Here is a 13,431-nt window from a genome sequence, read left to right on the forward strand (position 1 = left end):
TTTTCGGTTTGTTCCTGTTTGTCTCAATGTGACTGGGCGTGAAATCCGGTGTTCTGTAATCATATATAACCTGATTGCTCTCTGCTCATTATGTCGTCTTAATAGTGCTGCAGATTAGTGAAAGAATCGTTCACTTTGTTAGACAAGCATCAAATTTGGCAAAAATCCTCCTCATCTCCTACTTTTCACAAAATAAAAACAATATAGTCACAATTTTCCAAGATGGACACCTTTCAATGTGGTTGCTAGGTGGTTGCAAAGGTGCTGCTACATTATCCGTTTTGGTTGTTAATTTATTGTAAAAGTGGTTGCTAGGTGGATGCTAAGTTGTTGCTATGTTATCACTGTTGGTTGTTAGATAGATACTTTATTGATCCCCGAGGGGAAATTCTAGAATGGACAATGCCCCCACGTCCCGCGGGTTGAAGAGCCAGCAGTTCTTCACGGGAATAAACCCGATATTCCTCGCTGCCCCGCATGCTTATGATAAAAATATCCTTAGGATATAAATAAGATGCACACTAGATGTGTGTAGTAGCACAGAGACGATAAATAAACATTAAAAAAACTTGAAAAAACACACAAAGGAGACGGAGCTACTGGAACAGGCAGCCACTCGCGTCAGGTGCCGGAAGTTATGTTGTTGACAAGTGATTGCTAGGTGGATGCTAAGGTGTTGCTACGGTATACACAGTGCTTGCTTTGGTGTTGCCAAATGATTGATTAAAGTTTTGCAATGTTATCCATGTTGGTTATTGTGTTGTTGTCAAGTGGTTCCTAGGTGGTTGCTAAGGTGTTGCTATGTTATCCATGGTGGTTGCTAAAGGGTTGCTTAGTGGTTGCTAAGGTGTTGCTATGGCATCCTTATTGCTTGCTATGGTGTTTCCAAGTGGTTGCTAGGGTATTGCTATGGTATCCATGTTGGTTATGTTGTTGTCAAGTGGTTACTTAGGTGTTGCTTTGTTATACTTGTTGGTTTTTATGTCGTAGTCATTTGGAAGTTCAGTCATGTGACTGCTTTGCTGCGTTCCCTCCACTGGCTTCCTGTTGCCGCCCGCATCCGATTCAAAACCCTGACTCTGGCCTACAAGGCAAAAAACGGACCAGCTCCTTCGTACTTGATGGCACTGATGATCAAAGCCAGATCTGCACCAAGAGCTCTTAGAGCTTCCAGTACGGCTCGGCTCGAACCTCCATCACTCAAAACACACAGAAAACAGACATCCAGACTCTTCTCTGAGGTGTTGCACCAAGGTGGTGGAATAAACTTCACTCGCAGTCTTCAAACGTCGACTGAAGACACATCTTTTTAAAGAGTTCCTAAAAAAAGGTTCCTAGGGTTCTTAACATGATTAAGTTCTATGTATCTCTTGATCCTAGTCTACAAACTAGCTCTGGATATCTGAAGTAACTTTGAAGCACTGTTGTAAGTCGCTCTGGATAAGGGCGTCTGCTAAATACCGAAAATGTAAATGGTTGCTAGGTGGATGGTAAGGTGTTGCTATGTTATCCGTGTTGGTTGTTGTGTTGTTGTCAAGTGGTTGATGTGATCTGTCCTGATGGAGTGGATATATTCCGGTGGCTGTCGAGACAAAGAAACTCTATGGCTTGAGTTCATGTGAAAGTGAATGGGACTGAATGGGAGATGGAAAGAGGAACGAGGGATGATAAAAAGACAGATAGACGAGTGCAGGTCAGGAGGGCTGTGGAACATAGATGAACTTTTGCTACCTATTCATTCTTAATGGGAACAAATGCCATTGTTCTAGAGAATGTAGGTCCAGGTCATTATTCATGCAAAATACACAAAGTGAACAATTGTTCTGGAATATTCTCTTAATCTGCAGCACTGTTTTCAATGTCCTGAAGTGTTTTGTGTTATTTATTTTTACTTCTTTACGTCTTCATATAAAATCTGATTGCAATTTTATTTGCTATGTTTTATTTTTTCTATAACTGATAATTTTATACATTTATATAATGCAATAGAAATTGCAATTGCTACTTTTGGCTGTTTAAACTTGGCATTAATTACTCAATACATTATAGTTATGACTTATATCAATCAACAAAACAAACTGTTGTAATGTTATCCTTTTCATTTTCAAAAAAATTCTAATGATATTGTTAACCAACAGTGTTCTTGATATAATCATATATTATTATTTTTTTTATTTTCTCCTAAATTCTACTAATGTAATTGGTTGCTAATGAAGCTAATAGTGAGTTAATAATCATCACGTGTTGTTGTAAAATCTTGTAAAATTGTAAAAACATGGGTACACTTGTAACGCCACAGACGGGAGTCAGACGCTCGCGGTAAAAACAAAACGAGGCTTTATTAGAAAGCACGTAAGCTGATAGCGTAGTCAGATAACAGGCGTGGGTCAAAGCCAGAAAAACAACCAACCAAAACATCAGAGCCGAATCACAAACCGAAAACGAAACCAGAAACCAGAAGCAGAGTTCAATAAACCAGAAAATCACAATACAAACAGAACAAAAGGATAAGGCAAAAAACGTAGTCGAAAAGAACAAACTAGGGTCATACACGGGTAATACAGACAGGAAAATAACGCTCAGTATATCACTGGTGAAACAGGGAAAATACCTCGCAACACGCGAGACAAACAGACTGATATTTATACTAAAACTAAATTACAAACACCTGAACACAATCTAAAATTCCGGTGACGTAGACCGCACGAATGAGCCGCGGTTGGCTGAGTCCGAACACGTGGTGTTGTCCGGTGCATGCTGGGAGGTGTAGTTCCGGACCGGGGATTGTCCATAGACGGGAACGGCAGAGTCAGAAAAAGGAACTACAGAGTCTGTGGTAGGCGTCACAACACTGTACATTCATACTTACTATTGATTAAAAGATAAATAATGTATGTACATAAGCTGTTTTTTTATGTTTTAATAATTATTATTTTTTAATGTTCATAAAAGAAGTTATCTTAATTTTTTTATTTCATGTAAATCAATCTGTAAATTACATTTCACCACTGAACAGACTCCTTTGTTTGGAACGAGTGCTAGATTTAATCAATGCTAGATTTTACAACTTGATCTAACCCATGTTTTTTATTTCATATATTTCATGCAAAACTAAATAAATCTCAGTTTTTACACATCCCACACATCTCTAAATAAATATGCACTGTGATTATGATAAATATTAATGTGTTATGTTAGCAGGGAGGTGTTGATAATGTTACTCTGTTAGTACTGTTATTGTAATGATCTGTAGTAGTGATTGTAGGTAGTAATAGTAGTCTCACTGTGATGGTTCTACAGTGGTAATAGCAGTATTACTGTATTACTGTATTACTTGTATCTAAGAAAATGCTTTTCTTTTGCTGTTTTAGTAAAATACATTATTATAATTTTTAAAATGAAAGAAAAACTCATAGAGGACTAACTCTCAGGCTCTGTGATTAACAGTGATATAACTTTGATTTAATTGAGATATAAATGTGAGAGAGAAAGTTAATGGCCTCTGGTAAAGCAAGAGATGCATTTTGGACCCGTGGTTCTCAGTCGCAGACTGGGTCAGATATCTAGCTTAGAGTTTATTGTCGGCGATTAACGAAAAACTGGGCTAAATCATGCAGTGTGAACCTGGTACAAGTTACTGGAAACAGCAATGCCAAACATATAATATTTGATTCATGATTTTTAGAGCCCTCCATGTGAGCAGTGTTACATTTTTTCCCCTGAAAAACCCAATGTTTACCATGATATAAACACTGTAAAAACGAAAAAGTTGAGAAAACTTAAAATTTCAAGGCAACTTACTGCACTCGATTTTTGAGTTTAGAACTCAACTCAAAATATTAAGTTTTTAAGAAAGTTGAGCCAACTATTTATTTCTTGTTCAGATAATTAATTTTTCATATTTACATAAAATTCGAATTTTAAGTTTTGCATACTTAGAATTACAGGTTATTAAAATGTTGACCCAGCTCATTATTTCTTGTTCAGATTATTCATTTTTCACGTTTATATAAACTTCAAATTTTATGTTTTATATACTAAGAGTTCCAGATTGGTAAAAAGTTGAGTCAACTGATACGAAAAAGTTAAGAAAACTTAAAATTTCAAGGCAACTTACTGCACTCGATTTTTGAGTTTAGAACTCAACTCAAAATATTAAGTTTTTAAGAAAAGTAGAACCAACTAATTATTTCTTGTTTAAATTACTAATTTCACATTTATTTATACTTCAATAAAAAAATAAATTTTACATACTAAGAGTTTCAGATTTTTTAAAAAGTTGAGCCAACCTGTTAAAATGTTCTTCTCACACACAAAGTTCTACATACTAAGAATACCTAACTAAAGTTAGGTGTCCTTACTTAAGACAAATGACAAAACAGTTAAGTTAATATGTTTATTAACCCTTTCTGCATCAAGTAATTTCAAGTTGCAAGAATGTCCACCAAGCAGGCTGATAAAAAGTCTTGACTTAACAATGCAAGGAACAAGGTGCTGCAGTATAGCATTTATAAAATATATATATATAAAATAAATAAAAAAAGCAAGATTTAGATTCCCTAAAATTGTGCTTGTTTGCAGAAAGTGGGTGCCATTTCTGTACACTCTAAGCACATCACTGCCCAGCTCTTTCTGTCACATCCTTCTCTATAAAAAAATGGATCTATATCTCTGCCTTAATCTTATAAGAATCTCTTTGAGATACAGCACCTAATCATTCAAAAATAAACAACATCTGCAGACTGCTGCTGTAGAACCGTGAGCTATGCTTTTTGTAAGACATAAAGAAAACAAATAAACCAACCGTTGGTAAGAAAACAGCTCTTTGGCTTTAGAACATTGTGGCTTTTTTAATCCATTCAAATGGATATCAGAAATGTACAAACAAAACAAATCAAACCGGTTGAAAAGCCACTGTATAAAGCCCTGAACATTGGGGCCAAGGCAGAAAAAAAGTTCCTTTATAACCTGTGAAGCCAAAAATGTCTTGACATTTCAGACAGACGGATTAGGCCAACCAGCAAAGTGTATGTAAAAGATCAGTTTCTAATTTAGGAGAAGGAGCTTGGTTTTTAAGCTCCTGACACGCTGAGAGCAAGTAGGAGTCAAGTCCATGAAGATGTGCTGAATAGTTTCAAAAGTATACTTGTGTTCTTTTGGAAACTCAATGTTCAACGAATAGAGCAGGCCAAAAAGGTAGGCAAACGCAGTAGGAAGGTCTGGTACATCTGTGAGAACAATGGCCTCTTCCAGCACAATGGCAATACTTGCGACAGTGGGCATCAAGGAAGGTGCATCATCATCATCAAGAACAGTGAGGACACCCATCTTGACACCTTTGGTCTGCTCAGCCTCCGTTTCGGTTACCTGAAGAAAAGCAGAAATACTGTTGTCGAATAACCACCCAAAAACATAAGACTAACAGTCTAACAACAATAATAATGATGATAACAACATAGAGAAAGGGGGGGGGGGGGGGTTTCCTCACAGGGTGCACCAAGTCCAGTCGTGAAATTTCACTACTAGTGGGGCCAGAGGATGCAGGGGTGCATATTGCACAAATGTCACTGATTGCACTGCAATAGGTGAGGGACAACAATGGAAGGGAAGCCCCCTACTGTATTCGGTGGTCTGCTGGCTCAGTCAAATTAGTATTATGCTGTACAGCATTTAACGCAAGTTTTTTCTAACGGCAGAAAACAGTAGAATTGAATATATGAACAGAGAATTTTACCATAAATACAGTAACCATTTAATCTCACTCAGACACACGCAGTCTAATTCCACCTGTGGGAAAGCGCACACTACTCACCAGGCATGTTGGGAAAAGCTTCTTTGAATTCTCTCGTACAAATATGGGTAGACCTTCCAAAGCTGTTCTCTTTCGATGCAGTGCTAAATCAGACGTCTGTAAATCAGAAAGAGAGAAAACAAATAAAACTACTAGACAAGCACTCAATAGGTGGACTCATTCCACTCACAATTTCCCACTCTAAATTATTTTGAATGTGACTGAACGTGCCACCATACAATGAACAGCGATTTTAAGCCTTTAGGTACTACATAATCCAGGATATTTTAGTTTGCCATTATTCCTTCCAAAACCAAATACAGCATACAACAGATAAGTGTACCTGTTCATCAAGCTTTTCAAAGAGGGTGTCCATGTCTTGACAGAAAGATCCCTTTCTTGCACGGTACAGTTTAAGCAGTTGAGGAGAGTACATATCCAAGGCTGCTCTAAAGGTCCCCAACAGATCCTTGGTTGTGACACGAAAGAACTCTTCACAAATCTGCAGAACATAAAACCAGCACAAACACAAAAACATTTAAATAATAAGATTTTACAAGTTTGTACCTTTAATTATAAACACAGTTTCCCTGAAAAGGAATACTCCTTGATGACATGGAAAATGCTGTCTAAAACTAGGCTTATTCACTGGATGGAAAACTGACCCAATCAATTAGTAACAATTTAATCTACGTTAGGGATGTCAAGATAGCAGAATATCTTCCATGTGGATGATCTGTACAAATATCTGTAATATAACTTATTTTTCAATTCAAATTTGACAGTCAAAAAAATAAATAAATTAAATAAAGGTATTTTAAGACAAAACACCTATTTAAAAACGATGGAAACATCTTAAGCAATGATGGGATGGGGCCTATGCTAAATACATTATGTTCTTTTAAAGTCATGAAATACATATTTAGAAGAAACCAATACTGTGCCAAAAAAAATCCTAAAAATTACCTTCATGGTGGAAAATCCTCAAATACTTAGTTACATAAATAGCCTAGATATAATTAAGAAAACAAAACATTATTATAAAAACACTTGAGCACAACCCAATAGACTGCTGTAATCTTATGAATTTTTCTAGATGTCCCCAAAGGATTGCATACTTCAAAGTCATCAATGTACAATCCTATTAGGGTGACCAGATGTCCCGCTTTGTGCGGGACAGTCACGCAATTTCATTACTTTTCATGCGTCCCGCAAATTGAGACGCTGTCCCGCATTAGTGACAATCAGACTCCAGTTTTAAAATGCGTGTTTTGTAATCTGGCATGTGTGGGGAAAGCAGTGAAGGCTGTCAGCAGGGGGCGGGGCGCCGGGGGCGGGCTGTTTCATCATGTCAATCAAACGGGAACGCGGACGCGGGTTAAGGGCACGCCCACCAACACAAACCAATGCAAATCAGGTTAGAACAGCGCCGGCGTGCAGCACGAGATGGAGGAAAGGGAGGTAAGCGCGACGCGCACAGCTAAAAAGCGAAAATGCAGCTACAACAAAGACTGGGAAACTATCTACCCCTGGGTGAAACCAGTGCAAGGCGAGTCTGGTAAAGTTTTGTGTGAAGTTTGCTTGAGTCATTTTTCCGTTTCACACGGAGGTGAATACGACGTGAAACGACACAGACAGTGCGAGACTCACAAAAAGCGTGTTGCTCAGAAGGAGGTTTCCCAGTCCATGCATACGTTCCTGCTAAAACCCAAACAAGATTCAAACGTAGATAAAGTAACAGCAGCTGAACTAACTAGCGTTTACCACACTGTGAAACACTCCCTGTCATACAGGTCAGAAGACTGTGGTAATAAGCTAACATCGGCCATCTTTCCAGACTCTGAGATTGCAAAGAAAATGTCATGTGGTCGTACAAAGGCAGCATCCTTAGTTACAGATGTGCTTGCACCTGCCTCTGTGGAGAGTTGTTTAAGAGAATTAAAAACGCCTGTGGTTCAAGAACTCACAGGTGATAAAAAAGCCCACACGCCATTTTTTTCAGTGGCTTCAGATGCATCTAATCATGGCACCACAAAACTCTTCCCACTGTCTTTGAGATATTGGACACCAAAGCTGGGTTTGAAAAGCAAGATCCTTGACTTTTATGAAGATAGCCATGAGTCAGCTGCTACCATACACTGCCAGATTACAAGCAAGCTAGAGGAAAATGGCCTGCAACTGGACATGATTTCAGCTTACACTGCTGATAATGCTAGTGTAAACTACGGGAAAAACAATTCTGTTTTCCAAAAGCTAAAGGCAGACAACAGTGGCATCATCAAAGCAAACTGTGTGGCCCACATAGTACACAACTGTGCAAAGCATGCTGGAGACATGCTGAATGTTGACATTGACTCTGTAGTGAACAAAATATTCAGTCACTTTTCAGTGTCTGCACAGCGCACAGAGGAATTGAAAGAAGTGTTTGCCTTTGTGGAAGAAGATTATCATGTTGTACGAAGACATGTACCCACAAGATGGTTAAGTCTGTGGCCTGCTGTCCAGAGGCTACATGACAGCTGGGCAGCTATCAAGAGCTATTTCTTGTCACTTGGAGAGAATCAGTGCCCAAAAGCACTGTGGAAGCTGTTAAAAACAGATCAGGATGGTGAGGGGCAACCCCTTGAGCTACAGGCCTACCTGGCTTTCCTCAATAACATACTGAAGATCTTCCATGATGTTGTGCTGCTGTTGGAGGGACAGGATGGGACCGTCTGTGAGCTGTATGACATAATGCTCACTCTCAAGACAAAGCTCCAACAGCGACAAATTGATTGTTTCTTTGGAATGGAGACCAGTGCTATTCTCCAACAGTTTCCAGACCAAAAAGCAGCAACAATCAAACATGATTTTTCCAACTTCAAGACGGCACTCAACTACCTGGAAAAATGGTACGACTTCACAGACAACAACTACCAGAAGAATGTTAGATGCTTGGCACTGAAGAGCAGCTTTACATTCTCCCAGCTCAGTGATGCCGTGGAGGTCCTACAGATAGGGTCGAAACTGGATATGGATGAACTCTATGAGGAGTACTGCGTGACTCTGCCACGCCAGCAGGAAATTGTGGAGAGAAAAGCTCCTGTCGTGGAGAAGTGGGCACTTTTGCTTAAAAGCACAAAAACACCAAATCTGACTGCTGTTGCATCCTTTCTCTTCAGCATTCCCATCACCAATGCTTCTGTAGAGAGAGTGTTTTCCCTTGTAACTGCAGCATGGACTGACCAGAGGAACCGTTGCTCTGTGGAGCTTATCAAGAGTGAAATTCAAGTCAAGACCAACTTTGAATACAGTTGTAAGGAATTCTACAGCTTTGCACTTAAGCAGAAGGCCTTATTAGAAGCTGCACGCTCAAGCAAAAAGTATAAAGCCAAGAGGAACATCTAAGGTAAGGTAAACATTGTCTAAGATATAAATTAGTATATTGTGAGCACTGAGCCGATGTGGTGCAAGATTTTATGACAGTGCTCTCTTCTTGTGCTTCACTGCTAGGTGCCTTCTCTGGTGCTGAGAGTGCATTGTCTGTGTGGGCCCAGCCTGTCTGCAGTTGTTGGTGTGATAGAGAAAACTGAAAGACTTTTGATGGACAGAACTAAAAAAAACAAACAAAAAAATTCAGCCAGGTGTTCTCCTTGATGCTGAAAGAGCAGTGATTGTGTTACTATAATGGACAAAACTGAACAAAAAAGTATTATTTAATATACCTTTTTTTTTCCTCCTGACCAAATTTAATGTGTATTTCTAATTTTATTTATTTTATACCCAGTGGTGCCTTTAGTTGGCATTTTCCAGTAAATGCAGATCATTTTCAAATGCATTTATTTTGTGTAGCCCATTCAAGTGATTCTCATTTGAGTGAGTTTTTTCTTGTTCAGATAATCAGCCTCTGTAATACACGTGGCCTAATCCAGTACATATGTGGTTCAGTATATTATTCTACTAGAAAAAAAAGCACTTTAATGTGGTGTTTGGAGTCGTGCAGGAGTTGTGTTGTTGCTCTGTGTTGTTAGAGAAAATGCAGGAAACCCATACCCTTAATAAAGCACATTAAAGAACTGTCTGTTCTGTTTAATTGTACACAGTCGGGTGTTTTAACTTGAGAAGCACTGTGAAATAGTATGAAAGGTCCATGCTTACTATTTTTTTTTACTTGAGAGAAAGTTGCATTTAAATAAGTTATTATATGTAATAAAAATGTATATACAAATAAAAATGTGTGTATGTATATATGTATATGTGTGTATATATATATATATATATATATATATATATACGCACACATATACATACATACACACATTTTTATTTGCAGTCTGTTATGTGCTAAAGAGGCAGAATAGAGATGTTTAATTTTTTTGTTTTGTTTAGACTGCCTCGATGCATTGGTGTCCCACACTGTCCCACACAAACATAGTCTTGGTCCCACATCTGTTGAATTGGAATCTGGTCACCCTAAATCCTATAGAAATACTTGTCTCTTGTGCCCCGAAAAGTTTATTGTCTTTGAAGTATTGCCCATCTCTAAATGACCTAAATTGACCAGGATTGTCCTCTTGGTAAAAAACTAACTTTTCTGAAAAATCTGAATATCTCAGTAAAGTCTCTAAAACCTGAATGACTGAAACATAAACAAATGAATTTTTAAAGGTGCTTCTATACGTATATTCAGTTGGTTCAATTACAGGAAAATGTTCCTTAAAATAGAGATTTCTCCTGTGATCAGTTGATAGGGAACCTTTTGCTTGAGTAGCTAAAACTAATGGATTTGTTTTGAATACTGCATCATTAATTTCTTGAACAACCCAGTCATCTATTTCTATATTATGTTGACCCAGCACATCTTTGATTTTCTGAAGGGAATTAAATTTTGAAAAGTGCAGAATATCATTCAATTCAACAATTTTCTGTAAAGCACTTTTAGAAACATGCAACACTGTTTGCATGCGCAGAAAAAGAGATGCAATTTTATGTTCCAGAGCCTCATCATCTACACACTCACCTCTTCCACTGTCACTTGATTCCTGACTTGAACAACTTTGTAATGCCTCTAACTCAGAGTTATCCAATGGCTGGTCAATAGCATGAGTCTCAACAGCAGAGATTTCATTTTCAGTAGGCTCTCTTAAACATGTTCTTATCTCCTTTGAATTTTTGTGCTTTCTACTTCTGTGTGAACTGAAGGTTTTTAAATTGTTAGTTTCAAACTCACATCGCAGAAAGGGGCAACGTAGTGTCTCTTGATTTTTTAAATGATGTCCAAGGTGACCAAAAAAAGTGCGTTGAGTGCAAATTTCTCTGAATTCACACAAATCACAAAAAAAGGTCAAAGTTTCTTGACTTTTTACAATCCTGCAATGTGATCTGGTGAGATGTGACCGTAATGCTCCACGGGTTTTGAAGGTACATACACAGTCACTGTAGACACAGGGCCAGTGAGCTCCTCTTCTGTGTCTAAGTTGATGGTGCCTTAATAGACCTTTTTGACTGGAGCTGACAAAACTGCAAAACTTGCACTTCATAGAATAACTGCAACAAGAAGAAGAATTAAATTAAAAAAATTGAACACATACATCCATTTTATTTCCATGCTATTTTTGGTGCTATCTTCCAAACGTGCAGGTACTTGCTAGCTGAATCTGCTACTTTTAGAACGCACACAGGTTCAGAACATACGTACGGCAGGTACACACTGCAGTGCTAATACATACATATTGATCTGCTCACTTTCCCTTGACCCTTTTATAAGTACACCATTAACCTCAGGACCCTAGGCCAATTTTCAGATTTTTTTTTGGGCTAGTTTGTACAACCTTTACTCTCCTAAATATTACAGAGTATTTATAGGAGATAGTCAGACATGTCAGATATTGTCATTTTCATATCTGTCTTAATTTGTGCTGTAAATATTAACAAATCTTTGATTTTTGCATTAATTTGACCACGTTTTGATCAAATATCTACCTAGCGCCTGTGATTTATTTGTATTTTTTTGCTTGTAGGGACTATAAAAGTTCAGAGGAATAGACTTTTTATTGGGAAATGATAATCTAGAGTGTTTTTGGGCTGAAAGTGCAGTAATGTTAATGTTGGATAATAATTTTATTGATTAGATTGATAAATATATATTAAAGAGAAACCGGTAAAAGTGTGATTTCGTCTAAAACTGGAAATATTTGCGCAAAACTGGTGCCTGACTGAGCTGCATGAATGTAAGCAACGGAAAACAATTCATTTAACTTAAGTGTTAAGATACTTTAATTATTCAATTGAACATGTAATGGCAAAAATATGGTTAAAAAAAACAGAAAATTTTAGGCGCTTTTCAGATTTTCTATTTTTTTTTTTTTTTTTTTCAGACATCTAAAATTAAATATTTAATCAGAGCTCTGATTAGTCAGAGCTCTGTGGAGGAGCAGTAACCTCCTCCCCCCCCAGCCCCCCCCCTCTCTTTAAGACTCGCAGAATTCGGCACCTGATTGGCTGGCAGAGCTAATTTGCATACCGCCTTGTCTGTGAGGGTCTGCTTATTCATTAGATAGGCGTGGATTCGTGGAGCTACGAATAATCCGCTTTTAAGCGTTAATTTTTTTTTTTTTCTGCCTCAAATTATTTCAAGAACTAGTTGGATATATGGGAGAATTACTAGTGACTGGATTGATGGATTTTAAGTTTGGAGGCATTTTGAAGGTAAGAGTGTGGGGGAAGCGCTCGAGGGGGTTGGGTGTGTGTCTCGAGTGTCCTGAGGTAAACACAAAGCGAAACACAAGCAGATTTAAACTCTAAACACACAGTGTAACACACTCTTTTGGCTCTAACTCAGGTACCGTACAGTTAAACGGAGCACAGTTTAGGAATCCGGAGAGGCAGACGGTTCGAATGGTGTGCATTCGATCAAAGATGGACGTACGAAAAACGCAAAATAATAATAATTTAAAAGAATAACTTCATAACTTTCATATAGGCATATTTCGCCCTAAATGTTTATTTTCTGAAAGGAGAAACAGCTAAATAGGCTAGATAACTGAAAAGCAGAGATTCTAAGCTTTAAATTACATATTGGGTGTCTATATTAAACCTATAACTATTCATAAACACAGCCAGATATTAAATATATAACGTAAGAGAACGGTATTCCGTACACAATTCCGGTATTTTCCGCATTTAAGTGGATATCACGGAAATACCCGAGGTCAAATAGGCTGCAGTGATTGGTCAAAGAATGGAATAACTGCCCAGCAACCAAAATAAATTTTGATTGGTTATTTTTGGACCAATAGTTTTCAAGAAAACCTAAAAAAACTGCGCTCAGTCCCGTCACCGTGGCGCTTCAGTATTCCGTACACCTGCCAGCAATCAAGCAACTGTATTCCGTACACCTCAGGATTTTCACTCGTGGTGGCTGTATGTTTCAAACCTTCACAGGATTTTCACTCGTGGTGGCTGTATTTTGCAAACCTTCACCCCTGGTAAGTAAAATTACAATTTAAAGTTTCATAATAGTATTACAAAAATGTTTTTTTTTTTGGTTAACACATGAAATGAACGTCTTGTGTATGATGAAATCACCTCAGATAGCATTGCTTTGTTTGCCCACCAAGCGAAATTTATTGTAACTTAAATCAACATAAATTACCCAAAAC

General features: G+C 37.8%; 1 protein-coding gene across 1 annotated transcript; it reads left to right on the forward strand.

Annotated features, from left to right (window-relative positions):
• The first annotated feature begins 6,942 nt into the window (after positions 1 to 6,942).
• LOC103045430 (uncharacterized) lies at positions 6,943 to 9,847 on the forward strand. The gene is made up of 2 exons (XM_007243118.4): positions 6,943 to 9,179; positions 9,284 to 9,847. Exon 1 carries the CDS (start codon positions 7,238 to 7,240, stop codon positions 9,176 to 9,178), a length of 1,941 nt encoding a protein of 646 aa, XP_007243180.3. The 5' UTR covers positions 6,943 to 7,237; the 3' UTR covers position 9,179; positions 9,284 to 9,847.
• The last annotated feature ends 3,584 nt before the right edge of the window (positions 9,848 to 13,431 follow it).

This window comes from Astyanax mexicanus, unplaced genomic scaffold (genome assembly GCF_023375975.1).
Source record: "Astyanax mexicanus isolate ESR-SI-001 unplaced genomic scaffold, AstMex3_surface scaffold_34, whole genome shotgun sequence".
NCBI lineage: Eukaryota > Metazoa > Chordata > Actinopteri > Characiformes > Acestrorhamphidae > Astyanax > Astyanax mexicanus.

What these genes read in the sequence shown, in the direction of transcription:
- LOC103045430 (XM_007243118.4), top strand. Translation starts at nt 7,238, where the DNA reads ATGGAGGAAAGGGAGGTAAGCGCGACGCGCACAGCTAAAAAGCGAAAA.